A 23,031-nucleotide genomic window follows, 5' to 3' on the forward strand; every position below is an offset into this window, starting at 1 on the left:
CACCTTAGCAACCACCCCGTGTACCTTAGCAACCGCATAGCAACACCTTAGCAACCACCCCGTGTACCTTAGCAACCGCATAGCAACACCTTAGCAACCACCCCGGGTACCTTAGCAACCGAATAGCAACACCCTAGCAACCACCCCAGCCACCACATCCATCTATCTATCTATCTATCTATCTATCTATCTATCTATCTATCTATCTATCTATCTATCTATCTATCTATCTTCAATCTTTAAAACTGCTAAAAACTTTAAACTATTTCAGACTGAAACCCATCAAACTTAAAACTTTTTAAACTTTTTAAACTTTTACTACTTTTTAAAGCTTTCAAAACTTCTTTAAACTTTAAGGCAAAGCTTTCTCAAGCCAACTTAAAGTTTGTCTCGACGAACTTTTTTATCTAGTTATTATTATTATTCTTCTTCTGAGACAAAAAAATTCTGACTGCTACTCCTCCTAGAGCTTTAACTCTACAAACTCCAAACTCAGCCCAGATCTTCATACTGGTCTAACTCGAGTTGCTATATCTTTTCTAACTGATCGGACTTACGGTTTTCCTAAAAATGCTGATTAAAATTGGGAAAAAATCTAATTGATTTACATTGACGGAATGTTCAAATGAGCCAAGACTTTTCAAACTCCAACTGTCAAAATTCAAATTTAAACTGCCAGAATCCTTTGAGACTCAATCAGGCTTCTCTTCTATGTACTATTTCTAATCCATTCAAACTCATCTATCTATCTATAAATCTATCTATCTATCTATCTATCTATCTATCTATCTATCTATCTATCTATCTATCTATCTATTAATCTATCTTTCTATTAATCTATCTATCTATAAATCTGTCTATTAATCTATCTATCTATTAATCTGTCTATCTATTAATCTATCTATCTTTCTATTAATCTATCTATCTATCTATCTATAAATCTGTCTATTAATCTATCTATCTATTAATCTGTCTATCTATCTATCTATAAATCTGTCTATTAATCTATCTATCTATTAATCTGTCTATCTATTAATCTATCTATCTATCAATTAATCTATCTATCTATAATATGTCTATAAATCTATCCATCTATTTATCTATCAGTCTGTCTATCTATAAATATGTCTATAAATCTATCCATCTATTAATCTGTCTATCTATAAATCTATATCTATTAATCTGTCTATCTATAAATCTATATCTATTAATATGTCTATCTATAAATCTATATCTATTAATCTGTCTATCTATAAATCTATATATCTATAAATCTGTCTATCTCTCCATCTAAATCATGCTAACAATATGCTAATCATGTTAAAATCATGGTAGTGACTTGCTTGTCTTGCTAAATTCATGTTAGCGACTTGCTAGTCATGCTAAAATCATGCTAGCGACTTGCTAGTAATGCTAAAATCATGCTAGCAACTTGCTAGTCATGCTAAAATCATGCTAGCGACTTGCTAGTCATGCTAAAATCATGCTAGCGACTCTGCTAGTCATGTTAAAATCATGCTAGCGACTTGCTAGTCATGCTAAAATCATGCTAGCGACTCTGCTAGTCATGCTAAAATCATGCTAGCGACTTGCTAGTAATGCTAAAATCATGCTAGCAACTTGCTAGTCATGCTAAAATCATGCTAGCGACTTGCTAGTCATGCTAAAATCATGCTAGCGACTCTGCTAGTCATGTTAAAATCATGCTAGCGACTCGCTAGTCATGCTAAAATCATGCTAGCGACTTGTTAATCATGTTAAAATCATGCTAGCGACTTGCTAGTCTTGCTAAAATCATGTTAGCGACTTGCTAGTAATGCTAAAATCATGCTAGTGACTTGCTAGTAATGCTAAAATCATGCTAGCGACTTGCTAGTCATGCTAAAATCATGCTAGCGACTTGCTAGTCATGCTAAAATCATGCTAGTGACTTGCTAGTCGTGCTAGGATCATACTAGTAACTTGTTAGTCATGCTTGTCTATCTATAAATCTATCCATCTATTAATCTGTCTATCTATAAATCTATCTATTAATCTATCTATCTATAAATCTGTCTATCTATAAATCTATATCTATTAATCTATCTATCTATTAATCTATCTATAAATCTATATCTATTAATCTATCTATCTATAAATCTGTCTATCTATAAATCTATATCTATTAATCTATCTATCTATAAATCTGTCTATAAATCTGTCTATAAATCTATCTGTCTATAAATCTATATATCTATTAATCTATCTATAAATCTATCTATCTATAAATCTATCTATAAATCTGTCTATAAATCTATCTATCTATTAATCTGTCTATAAATCTATCTATAAATCTATCTATAAATCTGTCTATAAATCTATCTATCTATAAATCTGTCTATTAATCTGTCTATAAATCTATCTGTCTATAAATCTATCCATCTATAAATCTGTCTATCCGTTTAAGCTTTAAAACTACTTTAAACTTAAAACTATTTCAGACTGAAAACCTTCAAACTTAAATCTTTTCAAACTTTTTCTATCTTTAAACTTTAAAAACGAATCAAACTGCTTAAAGCTTTCAAAACTTCTTTAAACTTTAAGGCAAAGCTTTCTCAAGCCAACTTAAAGTTTGTCTCGACGAACTTTTTTATCTAGTTATTATTATTATTATTATTATTATTTTAGAATGTTGTCAAAATATGTTTCTTAAGGTGCATATTTATAAGGATTTATAAAATGGTTATTTTAACCTGATTTAGATGCTCTGTTAGAAGAGGCGTGTCTGCAGTCAGACTTTACTGTTGTGACTGGCAAACATCGTTGCGCTGGAACAGTCTCAAACACCTTTACTATGTTTTCACCATTACAGCTGTTGAGAATATCTAATCATCTGAAGTGTTACAGATGACAGTTCTCTCATTACATCTTGTTTTATGCACTCTCATGAAATGCTTTCATCATAACTAAAAGCAATCATGATGCAAATATTGTAAACGATTAATTGAGTTGAATAAAAGAATCACTAATTATAACTAGTTTTAAGTGGTGTGCTGTCTGATTGACAGCTCTAAGCAGGGCTTGTTTTTTTGATGGCTTTCTGTAATTTATTTAAAATGTAAATAACATCCTACAGGACAAAGTGAAATCCCATTAAATAAAACACTGTCCAATAAGATTCTAAAAATCAAGTAAAATCTTACAGGACAAAGTAAAATTCTATTGAAATAAAAAGTAATGTCCAATAGGATTCTAAGAATCCAGTAAGATCCTAAAGGATAAACTGATATTCCAATAGGATTTTTTGACAAGGGCAGATTATATTCATGCTATTAGAAGAAACAGTGTTAAGCTTGGTCCCTGGCTTGATTTACTAACACACATACAATTTAACATTTTTTTTTTAAACAAATAAAATGTGACTGAACTTGAATAACTACACTTTAGAAATCGCTGATCACAGATCAGGCAATTGAACAAACAATGGGGATGCAGCGAATGTTCAGCACCTGAAATTATTCGCCCAAAAACAGCAACAAAAAAGTTAATAAACGAAAAACCGAATAAAATGTACCAAACGATGACTTGACGCGATCAAATAAAGGCGCGCAAATGCAACAATCATGTCAGCAGTGTGGAAGCATTTAAAATTGTCCAATAAAGATGCAAAAATCGTTACAAGCACCAACAGCGAGAGACTGCTTAGTACTGCATTGCATGTTTCCGATAAGAAGTGAAAGGTAGGTTCTTGCTGGTATGATGACTGAAATCGCAAAATGACCTTAAGCAATTAAATATACTGCAGAACATTGTTTTCAAATTCACGCACGAATTGCATGTTTTCAAACAGCAAGGTTCAAAGTCTGAGCTGAAACGGTGTTGCTCAGTAACATTTTTATGAATTATTACAAGACATGTGATGCGATACGTGCAACAAACATCTTCCCAAATTCTTAGTGAGAATCATTTATAAATCTGCTGTTGTCAATCAAAAGAAGAATAAGGGATTTCTGCGGGTTTTCACCTAAATAAAAGCTGATAAAAAGCAAGAATTCCATCAACGTTCATAAACGTTAGTTTCACTGTTGTTCTATAAAATAAAAAAATAAGACAATAATAATGAGGTTGTATTTATTTACAGTAAAAAATACATGCCTGATTCAAGAACGATTTTTTTTTTACTTACTTTGCTTTGTTAGTATAATCTGAGAGAATATTTTAAATTGTTCAGTGTTAAACGATTTTTATAGGCCTATAGTTGTTTTGTAATTGATTTTTTTTTTTCTTTGAAAAGCTAGACAAAACGTCAACAAGCACATTTGGCCATTTAGTTTATGCAAGGGTGAAAAATTGGCAAAATACACAGGAGGAAAAAAAAAATACTGTGTTCTCTATTTGACCTTCAGCCCAGTGTTCCGGTGCATCCCTATTAAACAAGGTTACTTACATGTTGTGAAAGCGCTGTCAGGTAAAAGTCTGTTTGCAAAGCCTGCTGAAAAACTGTGAAATGTACCGAACAAGCAAATAATGCTCTGACACATTAACATGCTTGAAAATATCCCCAGTCCTATAGCGACTTTAAAACGAGTTCAACACAGTTCTAAAAAGAGAAAATAAAGTCCAATACATAATTAAATCTTCTCTGTGTCAGTTCAGTCACTTTCCATAAGGACTTCCATTAGATTTTTTAATGGCAGTTAAGGTCTTATTTTTACATTTAGGATCTATGGATATACCTCAAACAGTCACTAAAGATGAATGAAGAATAGACACCAACCTCCTTGTTCCTCCTGTTTTATACTCAAGGGTTCTGTTTCCTCTTGTTTCATGCTCCAGGTTTCTGGTTCCTCCTGTTTTATACTCCAGGGTTCTGGTTCACTCGTGCTCTCCTCTTTAACAAACACCATCTTCACAGCAGCAGATCTCAGTTCAGCTGATACTCCTCCAGATATTCCTGTTTCAGTCCTAATTGGCCTGATTAAAAAATCTGTGTTTTTACATTTAATTTACACGTGAACATTTAATTTAATTTACAGAAACAACATTTCTAACAGTTTGCACTAAACCAGCATCATCACAAAACAACAGAGAGCGGTGAAACTAATCTTCTTCCTCTGAGGTTTAATGGTGTTTGGCAAAACAAACGTATTTTCTTTAGCGCCACCAGCTGGACTGGAGTGTGAAGCGTAGAGAGGAGGGAAAATTTGTGTGTACAACCCCTGGCAAAAAATATGCAATCACTAGTCGATGTACAACATTTTTTTTTTTTTTTTTTACTTTATAACAAATATATTTAAAATCCAGATTAGCCAGCAGTTAAAAGAGATTACTTACAGGCCTAAACAAGCTGTTGAACTTGGCTAATTGTAAGGAAACAAAGTTCTTGGAATCATTTAGACAAAAAAAGGTTCTTTTATGGCACTGAAGCACCATTATTTTTTATAGAATGTATAACAGTAATCATAATTTGCTAGTTTCATAGGAGCAAACCGATCGTTAGATTGAATCACCATTGTAGCGTTTTTACTCAATTGGTCAGAACAAAAGTTTTAGACTTGTTACTTAATAGGTCTTAAATATCGGCCCTAAAATCCTCTAGTGTGCAGCCGCCTTTTCTCTTTTAGAAGACAATATCCTGTGAAAAGTCTGATTTGGGCCATATATTCCAAGACATAGGCTAGAATCTGTAACTCCTAAGTACAGTGAATATCCACACTGGTGCAGTAACTGACAGCTACCACATATACCCTCAAAACATTAGATTCATCCAGCCATGCCAAAGCATGGAAAATAATTCAACAATTACCTACAATTACAGGTTTTGAAACCGAGATGGCGACAAAGAGTTAAAGTTTACAGACTGCAGCTTTAATTTTTTTATTTAACCAACATTTAAATCAGTTGCTTCAAAATGCATGTTAACATTAATTAACATTAGATCATATTGATACTTTGATCTTTCATAATTCAGCCCCAGACCTCTTTTAAATATTCATTTCTACTTACAAGAGAAGCACAGAAGGATCAATTACAGTTAGTCTTCAGCTTCCTGAACAAGAACGGTTTTTAATAAGCTTCAACTTTCTTTCATAAAAGTGTAAGGCAAAAACAAGAGATACACATGCATTATAAGACAAACAAATATATGAAACTCATCAGAATGCACAAAATAAAACTTTTGACATTGTTCTTTGGGGAGGAACTCCATCTTTTGAGTTCATCTGAATCCCACAGTTCAATCTGACGGTTTTGAATTATTGAAAACTGTAGATAAAGTTTCTTTGTCATGTCTCTTGTAATGACTGGTTAAGACAGATTTATCCAGATGATATTTAGCTTGATGCATTATTGTGTCGCAATTGTTAAGGACGCAGCATCAGATATGAAAGTACAGGATCTGAAGATGATCTTCTTACTGTGATTGTTTTTTGTATGTCTTTGTAGAGCGGATGAATTATTGAAACACTTCCCACATTCAATGCAGTGATACGGTTTTTCTCCAGTGTGGATCCTCTCATGTGTTTTCAGATATCCTGAATTACTGAATCTCTTGTCGCAGTGTGAACACTTATAAGGTTTCTCTCCAGTGTGGATCCTCTGGTGTGTTTTCAGATTTGCTGACTGATTGAATCTCATATCACAGTGTGAACACTTATAAGGTTTTTCTCCGGAGTGAATCCGCTCATGTGTTTTCAAATTTGCTGACTGACTGAATCTCATGTCACATTGTGAACATTTATACGGTTTCTCTCCAGTGTGAATCCTCTTGTGTGTTTTCAGATGTGTTGAATGATTGAATCTCCTGTCGCAGTGTGAACACTTGTAGGGTTTCTCTCCAGTGTGAATCCTCTCATGCAGTTTTAAACAGTTCGCTGTGGTAAAAGTCTTTTCACACTCACAGCACACGTACTCTTTCACAAGAGTATGTATTTTCTGATGAAATTTCAAATTTGGCAGAGTTGAATAACTCTTTCCACACAAATTACATAAATGTGGCTTATTTTTTGCATGAACCTTCATGTGATGCTTCAGGCCTGAAGCCCATAAAAACATTTTACCGCACTGATCACAAGTGTACAGTCTCGCTGCAGTGTGGATGTTCATGTGATCATAAAGGTGTGCTGCTTGTGTGAATCTCTTCCCGCACTGGGAGCAAGTGAACGGTTTCTCTCCAGTATGAACTCTCATGTGAACATGAAGACCACATTTGCGTGTGAAACTCCTTCCACACTGAGTGCAGGTGAAAGATGTAATGGCTCTTATTTTCTTTAGATCTTTCTGGTTGGTTTGAGAGCAACTCAAAGGTTTTTCTTCAGTTTTTACGTGATTTTTCTCATCCGCTTCATTTGATTCTTCATCCTCATTTTCATCAATCAACTCTGAAAGAAAAGTAAAAATAAAAGTACATACATTTTACAATGTTTGTTTACCACAAAACTATCTTTCGATGCACATGTGGTCTCATTCACTCAGTGGCGTTCTGTCCATATAAGCTGCCAATGCTCAGCATACCCAGGCCATCTGAGAGAATGATGCCGATGATACACGGGGCAACTTTTTGAGCAATTTTATCAGGCAACTTTTTTTTGCAATATTGTTTGGGCACTTTCCCATTGAAAATGGGTAACAGATTTCTATCTGGATAATTTAGATCAATCGTGGGCCCTGTATCTCACCTGGTTGCCCATTGACGGCAACATTTGCCAAAGTTGCCCGGCAACATTGCTCAAAAAGTTGCCCAGTGTATCATCAGCCTGAGTTCACGGGTTAATCAGTATAAACACGATTATAAGACAATCCCTTGTCATTTGACATGCAACTTAAATCTTAATAAAGAGTTGGGAATAGTACGTCAAATTATTTATTTGACAAACAATGGCAATTGTCTGTAAATCTATGTCAATTAAGGAAGCTTCCGGGTAAGCGGATTCTCCGCAGCTTTCTTGCCTCCGCTCTATCGCTATGAATTGTCAGGATTGATGCGCGTTCTCTGTGTTTTGCTGGCATGCGCGTGATTTCATTCACGAGGTAAGCTGTCCGCGAAGCACTCACCCAAGCGGAAAAAAAACTCGCGGTTGCAGCCTTATCTCAACTGGCGAAAATCACTTTGTGTTTGATGCACTACTAACTCGACTAAAATGTAACTGTATATTTTAATGCTTTCTCAAGCAAAACAAATTTTAAAAGTCAACTGAACTGTGTTTAAGATCCACGTTATTGCAAACATGCCTACTTTTTTTTAAGTATAAAATGTATTTAACATTTTAAAATAATACAAATCAGGGGGAAAAAAGAGGAAATAATAAAATCTTATTTTGTGTCCGATTGTATTGTTGTTTGCGGCATTACTTGGCAATATTTTAAAGATAGTATTATTTTTGGCATTTGCATGGTCGTAGTATCACCCAGGTGGGAGTTTTAACTCCAATTCACTGAGTTAATAATAATAATAATAATAATAATAAAAATAATAATTCAGTCGAAGGAACAACAGAGACATATAGACCGTAGGAATCCCACCCTCTGAATATTGCGTATCATAAGGTAATACATGTAAACGTTGTTTGGCGGTTTTTACTTGAAAAACCAGCTATGTGTTTTTCTAGCATGAAAAAAAATTATGGATAAACCGAAACAAAAGAAGAAAGATTGAAGGTGAATTTAACCTACAAATAAGGTAATGTGTAGCCTAGAATCTAGACGCGCCCCTAGCGGCAGCAAATTACATTTGCTTCCAAGGTCAGTCTAGTTACTCTCAATTCACTTAAATTTCCGAAAAATCCAAGATGTACCGGGCCAATCACGAGTCGGTGGGCGGGCTTAACATGATGACGACTGACCTGCGACCATAAGTTCCGTCAGACATGAATTCCTGGTTCTGTGAATTAAGCGTGGAAAACTGAACAGTATTTATATATTTTTTTACTTTTGATACACAGCCACGTCCATGTGTCCTGAGCAGGAGCTCGTTACATCTGAACGCGCTGTGGTGTAGAATACGCAAACACCGGAAGCGATCTGTGGCGTGTATACGACACTTATTGTTCACACAGTGCACAGAGATTGTGGATATAGCGGCTATTCAAAATGGTAATTACTTGCGCTTGTCCTGGTTGTTCAAACCCATTTAAAGCTGAAAAAGATTACGTTTGCTTGCGCAAACTCATCCTGGACTTTTTTTTTACATATTTCCCCTTTCGGTGTTTGCGTATAGTACATCAAAGCGCGTTCACATGTGACGAGTCGAATCATAGATATGCTAAACTCGTGCTCATCACAGATGGACGTGGGTGTGTATCAAAGGTAAAAAGAAAATTATATAAATACTGTTCATTTTCTTGCAAAAACCGATCGTTTCGTGTCTTAGGACATCAATGTATCGTCACGAGCCGCAGGGTGTAATTTGGATTTGTCTGTGCATGTTTTTGTTTACTTTTAAAGGTTTAGTGCCCATCTATGTCTATTATTTGGCTGACAGACTGCACAGTGCACTGATTTTTGTTAAAAATCTTTGTCGCTCTGACTACGTCACCCGACCGACTACGTCTCTGATTGGTTGTAGCGCTATCCTATTGCGTGGAGAGGAGTTTGAAAGACAACCGTTTATCCCACCCCTCCGGTTGAGCCCTGTCTATGGAGAGTGCCCAGACCCTACATTTATGTGGGTCTGGCTTGCCAGGCTAGGTAATGTGCATACTTCTACTGACACCTGCCACTGGTTTCCCACTTTGAGTTTGTCCTTAAAACCAATGGGAAGGGAGGGCTTAGCATACCCCGTAAAAAAAAAAAAAAAAACTTACCGCTCGCCACTGCCTTCACTAATAATTGTATCGGGTGTATGGGTCTTGGGTATTAGTCTTTATTAACAAAGACGTTTGAAAGGTGGATGGAAGACAATATAATTATATTTAAGCTCTTATTTTTACATTAAACAATGAAAAACTTTTTAGGGATCTGCAGGCACACTGTTGAATCTTTATTAATCTAGTGTGCCACAAACTGTACTACAAACTGAATAAAGAATAAACACCTACCTCTGTGTTGCTCCTGTTTTATTCTCCAGGGTTCTGGTTCCTCGTGTTTTATTATCCAGGTTTCTGGTTCCTCGTGTTTTATTATCCAGGGTTCTGGCTCCTCTTGTTTTATTCTCAAGGGATCTGGTTCCTCGTGTTTTATCATCCAGGTTTCTGGTTCCTTTTGTTTTATTTTCCAGGTTTCTGGTTCCTCCTGTTTTGTTTTCCAGGTTTCTGGTTCCTCTTGTTTTATTTGTTTTATTCTCCAGGGCTCTGGTTCACTCGTGTCCTCCTCACTCTCCTCTTTAACAAACACCATCTTCACAGCAGTAGAGCTCAGTTCAGCTGATACTCCTCCAGATATTCCTGCTTGCTTCAAAACTTAGACTATGAGGATGAGAATATTAGAGGTAAATGTTATTTAGTGATCTTATTCCATTTAGAATTTTCTATTTAGAAATACTATATTTCAACTAACAGTTTGTAGCTTCACAACAAAACGACAGATCGTGATTAAACTAATTTTCTTCCTCTGAGGTTTAATGGTGTTTGGCAAACAAACGTATGTGTTTTAGCGCCACCCGCTGAACTGGAGGAAGAAGCGGTGAGAGGACCGAAATAATATGAGAAATACTTTGCAAGTGTGCTGATTTAAACTTGCAACTTAAAAGGCCTCACATCTGTCCTGTTTGTGGCAGTATATTTCTAAGGGTTTTAAAAGCGTGATAAACTTGTGCCGTGTAGGGATATATATTGTTGTGGTTCTAAAGGCATTGCTGCTTATACGTATACTGCTGATCCTTCTGGTATTTTTATATTTTAATTTCAGTCCCTTTGGACCATTTTTTAGGATGTGAACGTTTTCAAATTTGTAAAAGCTATGACATATGTTCAAGCACTCTGAACAATTAGATTCTTGCTCTGTTTACATGTACTGCTGCAAATGTACTGTATAAATTCAAATGTGAATATTCTTTTCTGTGTACTATAATACTGACTCTAATACTTACGTGTAGTGATTCTACAGTGTAGTAAATACTGCAGAAATCAAATTTAATTATTACATGAAAAAGTTAGTTCAGGCAATAATTAAAAATAAATAAATAAATACTATGTTGTACTCATTGTTGTAAATATTAATTTCATATAGTAATACCTAGTCAACTTTTCTGATACTGGTGTTCCCATCATGCACTCGGGAATGAATAATTAAGGGATATTTTTCCCCAGGTTTCCAGCTGTATTTACACATTTGCTTTTGTTGTTACATTTACATTGGATGTTACACAACAACGTACAAACGTTATTCCGGTGAACGTCTTAACCTCAGTCAATTGTGAAAGTAAAAAAAAAAGTGAAAGTAAAAAAAAAAAAAAAAAAAAGATTAAGAAATAAAAACTGACGGAACTTTTTTTTTTACGCTGCATTAACGGCACATTCTCTATGACGAGAGACGAATCTACTTCAATATTTGCTGATAATGGTATATAACTTTCTTAATTATTCCCATAATAGTTATTTTGTGGCACCTTTAGTGAAAAACGTGTGGACGTTTTTCGAGTTAAAAAGGTTTTTGAAAATCGGTGCATGAAGTTAAAGTTAATTTTCATGACCGCAAGGTTAACTATAATTCGTTGTATAAATTAATAGATTTTTTTTAAAACACCTTTTAAAAAACATTTTCAATAAGGAGTAAGGTAATAGCCTAATCGTGTAATGTGGCGATGCGCTATGAAATTATTGCATGGCAAATTAATTGTATATTTAATAATAAAAATAATATTAATAATAGGCCTAATAATAATAAGACTGTAACAGACCAACATTAACTGGAAATGCTAAATCATCTTAATATTGCTAATATTTGATACTTTTGACAATATCTCTGGCCATTGTTGACACATGATACGACGCAATTCAGAACGGAGAGAGGTTATCATTTTTGACTTCCCTAACTCTGCCTATTAATCCCCGAATAAGTGATTTTCCATATTTAATTTTCCCTCCTCTCGCCGCTTCACACTCCAGTCCAGCGGGTGCCGCAAAAACGTTTGTTTGCCAAACACCATAAACCACCAGAGGAAGAAGATTAGTTTTACTGCGCTTTCTGATGTTTTGTCGTGATGCTGTTTTAATACAAACTATTAGAAATGTATTTTTAGTAAACAGAAAAATACGATTTTTGAACCAAGTCAATAAATGCTTGTAATATTCTCATCTGCAAAGACGTGATTTAGTTCCCAAGCAAGCAGGAATATCTGGAGGAGTATCAGCTGAACTGAGATCTGCTGCTGTCAAGATGGTGTTTGTCAAAGAGGAGATTGAGGAGGACATGAGTGAACCAGAACCCTGGAGAATAAAACATGAGGAACCAGAAACCTGGAGAATTAAACAAGAGGAACCAGATCCCTGGAGCATAAAACAGGAGGAACCAGAACCCTGGAGAATAAAACAAGAGGAACAAGGAGGTTGTTTTTCTTCTTGATTCATTTTTAACGTTTGTGGTACATTAAGCTCACAAAGATCTAACAGGGTGCCTTCAGATCCTTAAAAAGGACCTATTTTCCTCTTAAATATAGTTATGCACATTTATTTATTAATTAATTTATTGTTTGTTTGTTTGTTTAGTTAACAGGGACATTTTACATTAATAAAACGTTTCTGTAAATGTACCAGAATTAACCAAAGGTTATTTTCATCCATAGTCCCAGGACAGAATGTTACAAGTCACCCTAAAAGATACATTTTAAAATAATTTGACTGTTGCATAACACAATCTATAAAACAGTATTGATGAAAACAAGCAATGTCCAAATCCCAAAAAACAAAAAAACACAAAAAGTCAATAAAAATCAACTTAAATTTATAACACTGTACTTGGCGTTATGTTACTCTTGCACAGAAAGGTAAATATGTTTTATCTCTTCTGTCTATTCTGTTTTCTTTCTCTGCTGGACCAAATGGTAATGAAAAAAAATATTTATTTAAAATTATATATTTATTACTATTTGCTATGGTCTTACATACATCTATACATTTACACTGCCTGCTATTGTTTTCTTCACATCAGAAATGTGAAAAGGCAGTTTTTTTAGTTATTGAAATAATTATAATTACAATGATTTAATTAATTTATTCATTATAAAACCTGTAAAATAATGTAAATTAAATAACTAAATAAACAGATGAAGAGAGTAAAATGCAAATGACGGTATAAATGTAAAAGTATTTTTTTTTTTTTTTTTTGATGACAAAGTTATCAAAACGATCCCCTTTACACAGATGCACTTTGCGAAGACACAACACATGCCAATACACTGAAAAAGATGCACTTTGAACTAAGGCTGCTTTAATAATTTATAATTTAGTTTAATAACACAACTTTATTTGGAGTATCTGTTGTTAATTGCTCACCCTTGTGTCATTCCACTCATGTAAGACCTTCGTTTGTTGGGTCGCTCTGTTTTAGTATAGCCTAGCGTTGAGCATTGTAGCCAATATCTGTTGATTTCTGGAACACAATGGCTAATCAAGGCGTTCCAGTTATCAGAATCAGAATCAACTCACAGCTCAAAAGAGTTTTTGTTTAAGTCCTCACGAATCCTCTCATTATAATGAACAAAGTGTAGATGCAATGAAACTAATAGAGAGATTATGCCATGCAAAGAGAGATTGACTGATAATAGCGGGATTTTCTGAGATTGCGATAAAATGAAATGAGTGACAGTCTTTCAGTGATAAAGGGAGTACAACTTGTATTCAAATTGTGAATGCACTATACATAGCCAAGGAAGCCAGCAAAGTGTTAAGAGGACCCATGCGGTGTACTTGCTGCAAGTTTTAGGAGTGACATCCGCATATAAATGCACTGTAAAAATAGTTAGTTGTTTCAACTTAAAAAAGTAAGTCTTCGCGCTGCCTTAAAATGTTAAGTTTTGTGAACTTAAATTGTGAAGTTGTCTTAACTAAAAATGAAGTTTACAGGACTTTATAAAATGAGTCCAATAAACATAATTCAAGTTTAATGAACTTAAATTGTGAAGTTGCTTTAACTAAAAATTAAGTTAACGTGACTTTTTAATACAAGTGCAATGAACACAATTTAAGTTTAGTGAACTTAAATTGTGAAGTTGCCTTAACTAAAAATAAAGTTAACGTGACTTTTTAATACAAGTGCAATAAACACAATTTAAGTTTAGTGAACTTAAATTGTGAAGTTGCTTTAACTAAAAATTAAGTTAACGTGACTTTTTAATACAAGTGCAATAAACATAATTTAAGTTTAATGAACTTAAATTGTGAAGTTGTCTTAACTAAAAATGAAGTTTACAGGACTTTATAAAATGAGTCCAATAAACATAATTCAAGTTTAATGAACTTAAATTGTGAAGTTGCCTTAACTAAAAATAAAGTTAATGTGACTTTTTAATAAAATGCAATGAACATAATTTAAGTTAAGTGAACTTAAATTGTCAAGTTGTCTCAACTAAGAATAAAGTTGGGGGATTCTTTCTTTACTGAGAGTTACTGAAAATTAACCTCCTTTATTTTTATTTGCAGAGTTGATTGAAAAAAATGAGGAGAGTGACGAATTTTGTGAAGATGAGGAGAAAAATGCTAAAACTGGAGAAAAACCTTTGAGTTGCTCTCAAACCAAACAGACATGTTTAAAGAAAAGAAGAGACAAGAAAACTTTCACCTGCACTCAGTGTGGAACGAGTTTGACAAACAAATATAAATTTGATGTTCACATGAGAGTTCACACTGGAGAGAAACCGTTCAGTTGTGATCAATGCGGGAAGAGTTTTGCAGACGTATCAAACCTTAAGTATCACATGATCATCCACACCCGAAAGAAGCTGCACGCATGCGATCAATGTGACAAAACATTTTTAAAAGCTTCAGTTCTGAAGAGGCACATGAATGTTCATACAAAGGAGAAACCACATTTGTGTTATTTGTGTGGAAAGAGTTTTTCAAGTCTAAACTATTTAAAAGTACATCAGAAAATACACGCTGGTGTCAGAGAGTATGTCTGCTTTGAGTGTGAAAAGACTTTTACTTCAGCAAACGGTTTAAATCGACACCAGAGGATTCACACTGGAGAAAAACCTTACAAGTGTTCACACTGCGACAAGAGATTCAGTGATACAGCATGTCGCAAAAGACATGAGATGATCCACACTGGAGAGAAACCGTATCAATGCACTGCATGTGGGATGCGTTTCAATCGTTTATCAGCTCTACACAGACATACAAAAAACAATCACCGTAAGTAGAACATCATTAGATCTAGCACTTTCAGATCTGATGATATTATGTTTTCATGTAAGTTTTATTATGTTCAGTCGTCTCAAAATATATATGTGTCACTTTAAAGTAGAGATGCACCGTTTGCAATTTTCTTGTCCGATTCCGATTTTTCAGTAAGTGTGTCCTGCCGATTCCGATTGTATTTTTTTAAGAACTGTAATGAAAGCATAGGCCTATACAGAAATATTTTCTTTAATTCAATTTATTTTATAATAAAATACATTTTTAAACATTGTATGATCTACTTACAACAAACTAAAGTGCTTTGTGCCTTCGAAAAAGGTATAAAATCCAGCCAAGCTAAACAAGCGCGTGGTTCGTGGTTGTTCCCTCACGTTGTATTTTGGCCTTATAAATGTTACAAACTGCGATCTTTGTGTCATCTTCACTCACACCAAAGACATGTTTACACGCGACTGTGAGTGCGCGGCTGCGACGTAATTGCAAGCGCCGATGGCAATAAAAGGAATGGCTAGGAATCGGCAAGAGGAGAAATTGGCCGATCCGGGCCGATCATGCGAAAATCGGCGATCAATCGGTGCATCTCTACTTTAAAGGAAGGTAGAAGGCAGATGTAGGATATACTGTCATGTAGTTTTGTAACTGATTCTTTTTTGCTTCTCTTGTAAGTAGGAATACATACCTGAACTCAATATTGTAAGGGTGGTATGCTGGGTACAATTAACTGTTTATGTTTTACCACCCTTCATCTATTTAGAAACCAATTCAAGTGTAGCCATAACAAAATATTGTCAATAAGCCATTTCAATGATAAATTATGTTCTAGTCTTGATTCCACATTAACTTTATAGTGCTAACTATTACAAAACAACAGTCACTCAGTAGCAATGCTCTCCTACATATTTAGCTTTTCTAACTGGTGTAAGTAGCAGTGGGTGGTAATAGACAAGAATTGTACAGTTGCATACTATCGTGCTGATAACATTTCCTCAGCAATCCTACAGTATTAAAGGGTTCTATTATGCTCTTTTACAAAGTCTTTATTTTGTTTTGGGGGTGTACTTAAACATGCTGTCATGCTTGGTGGTTCGAAAAGCGCATAATTTTTCACATAATTTACATTATTTACAAACGGCTCGATAAATTCCGGATTCCACCTTCCGAAAAATGTATTGTGTTTGGTTAGCAGTCCAACTGCGTTGCGATTGGCGAACAGCATAGACCGCATTCAGTCTTTTAAATTATTGATTGACTTGTTTTGGACTGATGGAGAGAAACACCAGCCTGTGCTGTTCAGTTCTAAAGCTTGGGAGAGCCAGAATTATTTTGACATTTGTAACTTTGTAGATGTTTTTTTATGCCCAAACATACACACCACACACTGGCTAAAGTTCAAAAAGTGAAAACGCATAATAGGACCCCTTTAAACAAGGATGGAGCTAAATTACAAAAGACTGAAGTATTGATACCCTTGTGTACTCATTTTTCACATTTGCTAAAACACCAAACACCATTCTCTGAACCAAGTTCTCAATAACCGAAACCAATTTGTCAAATAAATCATTCTTTCTTGAGAAAGTTGAGGCAGATCTCATGCACTCTCTTGCAAAACTTTAAACACATTCTCATTCACTAAGACAGAATTTGCACAGTGATGAACTTGTGATGCAAAACACTAAACACAAGAACGCAAACGTTAATGGTGCGTTCACACCGCACACTTTGTCTGCGTCAGGCAACGCACCTAACGCATCTAGTTTGACGCATGTACGTTGAAGCTGGCAACGCTTGCTTTTTGGTGCGTTCACACCGCACACGTCAGGCAACGCTCCCAACGCATCTAGTTTTCTGCACACTTCCCCTGAATAAACCATGGCAAACTATTGGGACTGGACATTTTGGAATCCTCTCATGAACATGTTTCGCTAGCTAACGAAATGGGAAATAATTACGTTGAGAAAAGATTTGACAACCCGATCTCTTCAGCGATCTTCATCCAAGCAAGTTCCTTTACATTCCTGTCTTTATACAACAACGAGGACGGATCATACAATTCTCTGCGATTGCAGACGGCTAGAATACGTTTGTTGAGTTGTTTTTTCTGCTCCCGCTTCATTCAAAATACGTGTGGTGACGTCGCTACAGTGAGTCGCTCTGATTGGTTGACGCACTGCGTCAAGTGCGTTAAGTCCGTCAAAAGTTCAACTAGCTGAACTTCTGCGTTGCTTGCGTTGGCTGCGTTGACGCTTGAAACGCAGGTAGCGCTTGAAAAGTTGACGGATCCAACGGACACAACGCAACGCAGAGCCTCTGACGGACCTCTGACGGACTCAACCATTGACTTTACATGTAATCTTGCCGCAACTGACGCATGACGGTTTGGGCGGTGTGAACGCAGCGCAACAAAGCTGTCAACAAAGTGGCCCAAGAAGTGACAGCCTAGCAAGTCTCCAGACCGTAAAGGAGAAGTTCACTTCCAGAATAAAAATTGTGATCCAAGATGTTCATGTCTTTCCTTATTATGGTTCTTTACTCTTTTTTTTTCTGGTTTAAAATGGTTAATACAGTTAGGTTATGTCGGAAAACTCCCATCTCATTTTCTTCCCTAACTTCAAAATAGTTTTGACTTGTTTTAATTTTCTACATTCCTTCAGAAGTACCAACCCAGTGTTTACAAAGTGAACAAAGTAGATCAAATGCCCTTTATAAACATGTAAGATGAGTACTTGAGGTTGAAAAGTAAATATATTGCCATATGTGGGATAGAGAGGGAGAGAGTTAAAGTAAAAAAAGTAAAATTTGCATGTTTCCCTACTCAAGCTCATGTCAAATGTGTATTACGAAGTAATACATATCTAATATTACTAACTGCACTTGTTAATGCAAATTAATTATTACTTATTAATGCACATGATTATCTTTAATTTTGATATCCCTCACACCAGCCTCCATCTGTAAAAGTTAGTGGCACTGCTCACAAATGTTTGTCTGGAGTCCTGCACTGTTACATCAGGGTTAACTTTTATGTTCGTAGTTACTGAACATGTACTTTTTTTACTTTTATTTCAGAGATAATTAAAGAAAAAGAGGAGAATGAAGAATCAAGTGAAGTGGAGGAGAAAAATCATGTCAAAACTGAAGAAAAACCTTTGAGTTGCTCTCAAAACAAACAGAAGGATATAAAGGAAATAAGAGTCAATGCATCTTTCACCTGCACTCAGTGTGAAAAGAGTTACACACTCAAAACAAGTCTTGGGCGTCACATGAGAGTTCATAGAGGAGAGAAGCCATTCACTTGTAATCAATGTGGGAAGAGTTTCACACAATCATCAAATCTTAAGAAACACGTGAACATCCACACTGGAGCAAAACCGTACAGGTGTTCTCACTGCGACAAGAGATTCAGTCAGTCATCGCATCTGAAAACACATGAGAGGATCCACACTGGAGAGAAACCACACAAGTGTTCACATTGTAACAAGAGATTTAGTCGCTCAACACATCTAAAAACACATGAGAAGATCCACACTGTAAAGAAACCTTATCACTGCACTGAATGTGGCAAGTGTTTCAAAAATTCATCCGCACTACACAGGCATACAAAAAAATATCACAGTTTTGTATCTTATCAGTGTTTTGTCTAGATGGATCCAGCATTTTGGGAGTCTGAAACGGCTAATTTTTATCTTAATTCTTAATAAATCTTATTTTTTATTTTTTTAAACCGGGTCACAGAGTGGATAAATCTGGAAACGACACCGCTGTGTATTCATTTGGACAGCCAATCCGTATATTTTGTGAAACGATGATTGAAACAAAATATTTCGCTCCCTCTATTGAAACAACACGGAAGTGTCTTAAACTGCAATTCATTGACTGGCCGCTAGAGACTGGCTGCAAAAGGAAGTCAATCCCATAGAAGTCTCAGCCTCAGACATCACACCCACGGAACATTGGCTAAACGTCTGATGCATATGGTATACACTTAACTGGAAACACTTCAGGAATGTCGAAGTCGTCATCTGATTCGTTGAATTTGATCGGATTTCCGTAAGACGCGAGTGTCGCGTTCCTTTTCGGTCCCCCGGGAAACAAAGCGCCGACTGATTTACTCGCGTTTTGCTAAAATGTGCTCATGCAGACGCCGTTGTTGTTATACACACTTGCGACGTTCGCGAACAAATTACTGACTTAATTTCAATGACTGACTTGTTGCATGCCAGTTTGCTGTTGTGGGGGCATTTCCAGGCAACGAAACGTGACGCTGAACGAAACAAACTGTGATTGGTTGTTTGACATATCGGTCAAACGGCCTTATGGGCGGGCCTTGGCCAATAAAAGCTGGCATGAATTCCAGAACCTTCAGTAGTCAGTCTGAAGGTCTGGATATACAAGACTAATCCCATAGATGCCACGTTAAAATGCCTACATTTTTTTTTTTTTTTTTTTTACTGCCTGGTACAAAAAGTGTTTTTGGTCTATATAGCTAATTTCACCCTTCATGCCAACTGTGAGGGGGTGAATTTTTTTTATAACTCATCCGTTTAAGTTATATTAAGCCTTAAAGTTCCGCATAATTAAGGGCGTGGCCAGTTGAGTGACAGGGGGATTGCTGCTGCTATCACCACTGTTGCGCTAGGTGGGTGTGCTTTCAGCAACCAGCTTCACCCACGTCCCGCCTCCTTGCCCATTTTCGATTATCCGGGAGTGGCGCACGATGAAGCGTTTCCAAGATGGCGACGGTCGAATCCCGCCCACTATGAGCTTCATAATTGCTCTTCAGAAACCTACGGGTGACGTCACGGACACTACGTCCATATTTTTTACAGTCTATAGTTTGTATACACTACAGTCTCTGTTTTTAGTGTATCTCTGTAGTAGAATTACACATACTGGTCTGGCACGTACAGTGTTGCAAAAGTGTTGCCCCCCTTCCTGAATTTTTTATTTTATTTTATTAAGTGTGTTTATCACACTTTAATGTTACAGATCATCAAACTATTTTAAATATTAATCAAAGATAACACAACATGCAGTTTATGAATTAAGTTTTTTCATTACGAAGGGAAAACAAAATCCAAACCCACATGGCCCTATGTGAAAAAGTGTTTGACCCCTAAACTTAATAACTGGTTGGGCCACCCGTAGCAGCAACAACTGCAATCAAGCGTTTGTAATAACTTGCAATGAGTCTGTTACAGTGCTGTGCAGGAATTTTGGCCCACTCATCTTGGCAGAATTGTTGTAAATCAGCCACATTAGAGGGTTTTCGGGCATGAGCCGCCTTTTTAAGATCATGCAACAACATCTCAATAGGATTCAGGTCAGGACTTTGACTAGGCCACTCCAAAGTCTTCTTTTTTTCAGCTATTCAGAGGTGAATTTTCTGGTGTGTTTTGGATCGTTGTCATAATGCAGTACTCAAGTTCGCTTTAGCTTGAGGTCACCAATACATGGCCAGATATTGTCCTTCAGGATTTTTTGGTAGACAGCAGAATTCATGGCTTCAAGAAACCTTGAAAGCCTGTCTGAGAGGGGAGACTCAAACCACTGGAGTACAATTTCTTTGCCAATTGGGTTGACAGAAGGATCTGGTGGTTAACCGTGTCACAAGCAGCAGACAAATACAGCAAGATGAAGGTGCATTCATGTCATATCAGAATTCCCGTAACTATGAGATTCCAAGTTGTAAAATGCGTTGTAGAACTTGTAATTAGCTCCAAGTAAAACGTCACGTGTTGTCATTTCGAAATCCAAGCGTTATTCCAAAATTAATTAAAATAAAAAATTTAATACAATCACTTTGCCTTTGACTTTACTTACAAAACTGAACTATTTTAATAGCCGAAAGGGCCTGAAAAGTAGTGATTTTAGTTAAAAGTTATAAGTAATTTCAGTTCATAATTTTAATAGTAACAGTTGAAAAGTTGAGTAACAGTAAAAAAAGCATAATAACAATAAATATAATAAATAAATGGTACTTGATTGTAAATAATGTTTCTCATCAGCACCCTGCTCACCACCTCGAACATTTCTCTAGATTTTACGAAGACCTTGCATGGCACAAAGTCATGAAATATATTTTTAGAGCACAGATTAAGGTTTATGAAAATATAAGTAACTTTAACGGTCATGTAAGGATGAGAAGATGAGGTGAAGTGAAAAACTTAGCTTAGAAAAAAAAAAAAAACTTTCGTCGATATCTTCGGACTGGAGAAGCACATGTACTTAAAATTTCCCATGATCGAAAAGGGTGCTAATACAAATGTGCAAAGTAAATATCACAGATTAGACTTGTTGTGCACTGAAGTTATTTAGGTGTATATCAAACTGTACCCGGTCTACCCTACTTACACTTTAAACCCACTAAAAGCTGAATCAGTTTGCTGTTGTCTTACATAAAGTACACATTAAATATATTTTTAGTAACAAAAATAATTATCTTTTACTGTAAATACACTAAAACTTCATTTATATTCACTTATATTATGTTTGTTTAAAATTTACTAAACATATATTTATTACCAAAGTACTTTACTTTATAGAGTATATTCTATAAAGTACTAGTATACTTTATAGAAATATATTAAAATGCAATTCAATATATTTTTAATGCATTTCAAATAAGTTTGTTGGGAATGCAAATGTACTGTAAACATACTACTTGAAATTTAGGTAAACTTTTAATACATTTAATAGAAAGTCGTTTTACCTGGGAATGCTGGTAGGTCGTATATCTTTAAAATATGCTTTAGGAGAGCGCAAATGTGTTTTCATAGCGTGGGGCACTGAGGCCAATCGCAGACATATCTGTTGATTTCTGGAGCGCAATAGGCAAACATTGACATTTTTATGTTCAACAGTTTTTATGTTAGAGTTTCTGTTCGGATACTTCAAGCTCACAAATCCCATCATTATACCGTACACACTGTAGATACACAGATTGATTGCACTGTGTAGAACGAGTCACTGATTAAAATGGTAACTTCAGATGAAACATTTTCAATAAATCATCAACATCAACCTCTCTACTTCTCACTGGGAACTTCTGTAGATATTGAACAAAGTTGATCAGGTTAGTAATGAGTAAAGCTGGTAATGCACATTCAAGTGGACTATATAAGTAAACTCATTTAGGGAATAATGAATGAGGCTGTAGGGTGTGATTTGGGACATAGTCTCTGAGTGTCTACTCTTAACTCTGAGTAGTATATTCCTGTAGGCCATTTTCCCAAAAACAAATATTAGGCCACCCATAACACATTGTTTTCAATGATATATGTTATGATTTTGATTGAAAACAGTATGTTAATGATAGAATTTGGTTGATTTTGTAGCAAAGATTAACAGTGTGCACTATTTTGCACATTTGAAATATTAAATGGATATTTTAATATATTGTAAGTTCTTTTCAGTTTCTCCATGTGATCAAATAGTTGCTCTGAGTTCATCTTTATAGTCTTTGTCAAGTACTGTGATCTAATCATTAACTCAAGCAAGTCATCGGTCAGTGTTAGATCATGTTTGTTCAGTACTGAGCGCCAATCAAGAGCCTCCTCTCTCAGTAGCAGAAAGAACAGCATTAACTGCATTAAGTGAAAGCAAATCTAAACTCAGCAGCTGCTGTTCTCTGTTTTTTCTTCTGACCAAATCATTGACATGTTTAATTTAAAGTGTGATTTATTAATGTTTTGGACTGGATTTGTTTTCTAATAAGTGTTATTCTTGTGATACCTCTGGAGTCACTTTCACTAAAGATCTCGTC

The 23,031-nt window shown here is 35.5% G+C and overlaps 2 protein-coding genes across 2 annotated transcripts; one reads left to right on the plus strand and one right to left on the minus strand.

The window, feature by feature from the left end:
- Positions 1-5,840: 5,840 nt before the first annotated feature.
- LOC141329993 (uncharacterized) lies at positions 5,841-10,511 on the minus strand. The gene is made up of 2 exons (XM_073835496.1): positions 10,014-10,511; positions 5,841-7,358 (listed from the first exon to the last, which is right to left on the minus strand). The coding sequence occupies exons 1-2, from the start codon at positions 10,309-10,311 to the stop codon at positions 6,325-6,327; spliced, it is 1,332 nt and encodes a 443-aa protein (XP_073691597.1). The 5' UTR covers positions 10,312-10,511; the 3' UTR covers positions 5,841-6,324.
- Positions 10,512-12,079: 1,568 nt separating this feature from the next.
- On the plus strand, positions 12,080-18,910 carry LOC141343708 (uncharacterized). The gene is made up of 3 exons (XM_073848374.1): positions 12,080-12,460; positions 14,553-15,263; positions 18,336-18,910. The coding sequence occupies exons 1-3, from the start codon at positions 12,292-12,294 to the stop codon at positions 18,908-18,910; spliced, it is 1,455 nt and encodes a 484-aa protein (XP_073704475.1). The 5' UTR covers positions 12,080-12,291.
- The last annotated feature ends 4,121 nt before the right edge of the window (positions 18,911-23,031 follow it).

Source organism: Garra rufa, chromosome 1 (genome assembly GCF_049309525.1).
Source record: "Garra rufa chromosome 1, GarRuf1.0, whole genome shotgun sequence".
NCBI classification, from domain to species: Eukaryota; Metazoa; Chordata; class Actinopteri; order Cypriniformes; family Cyprinidae; genus Garra; species Garra rufa.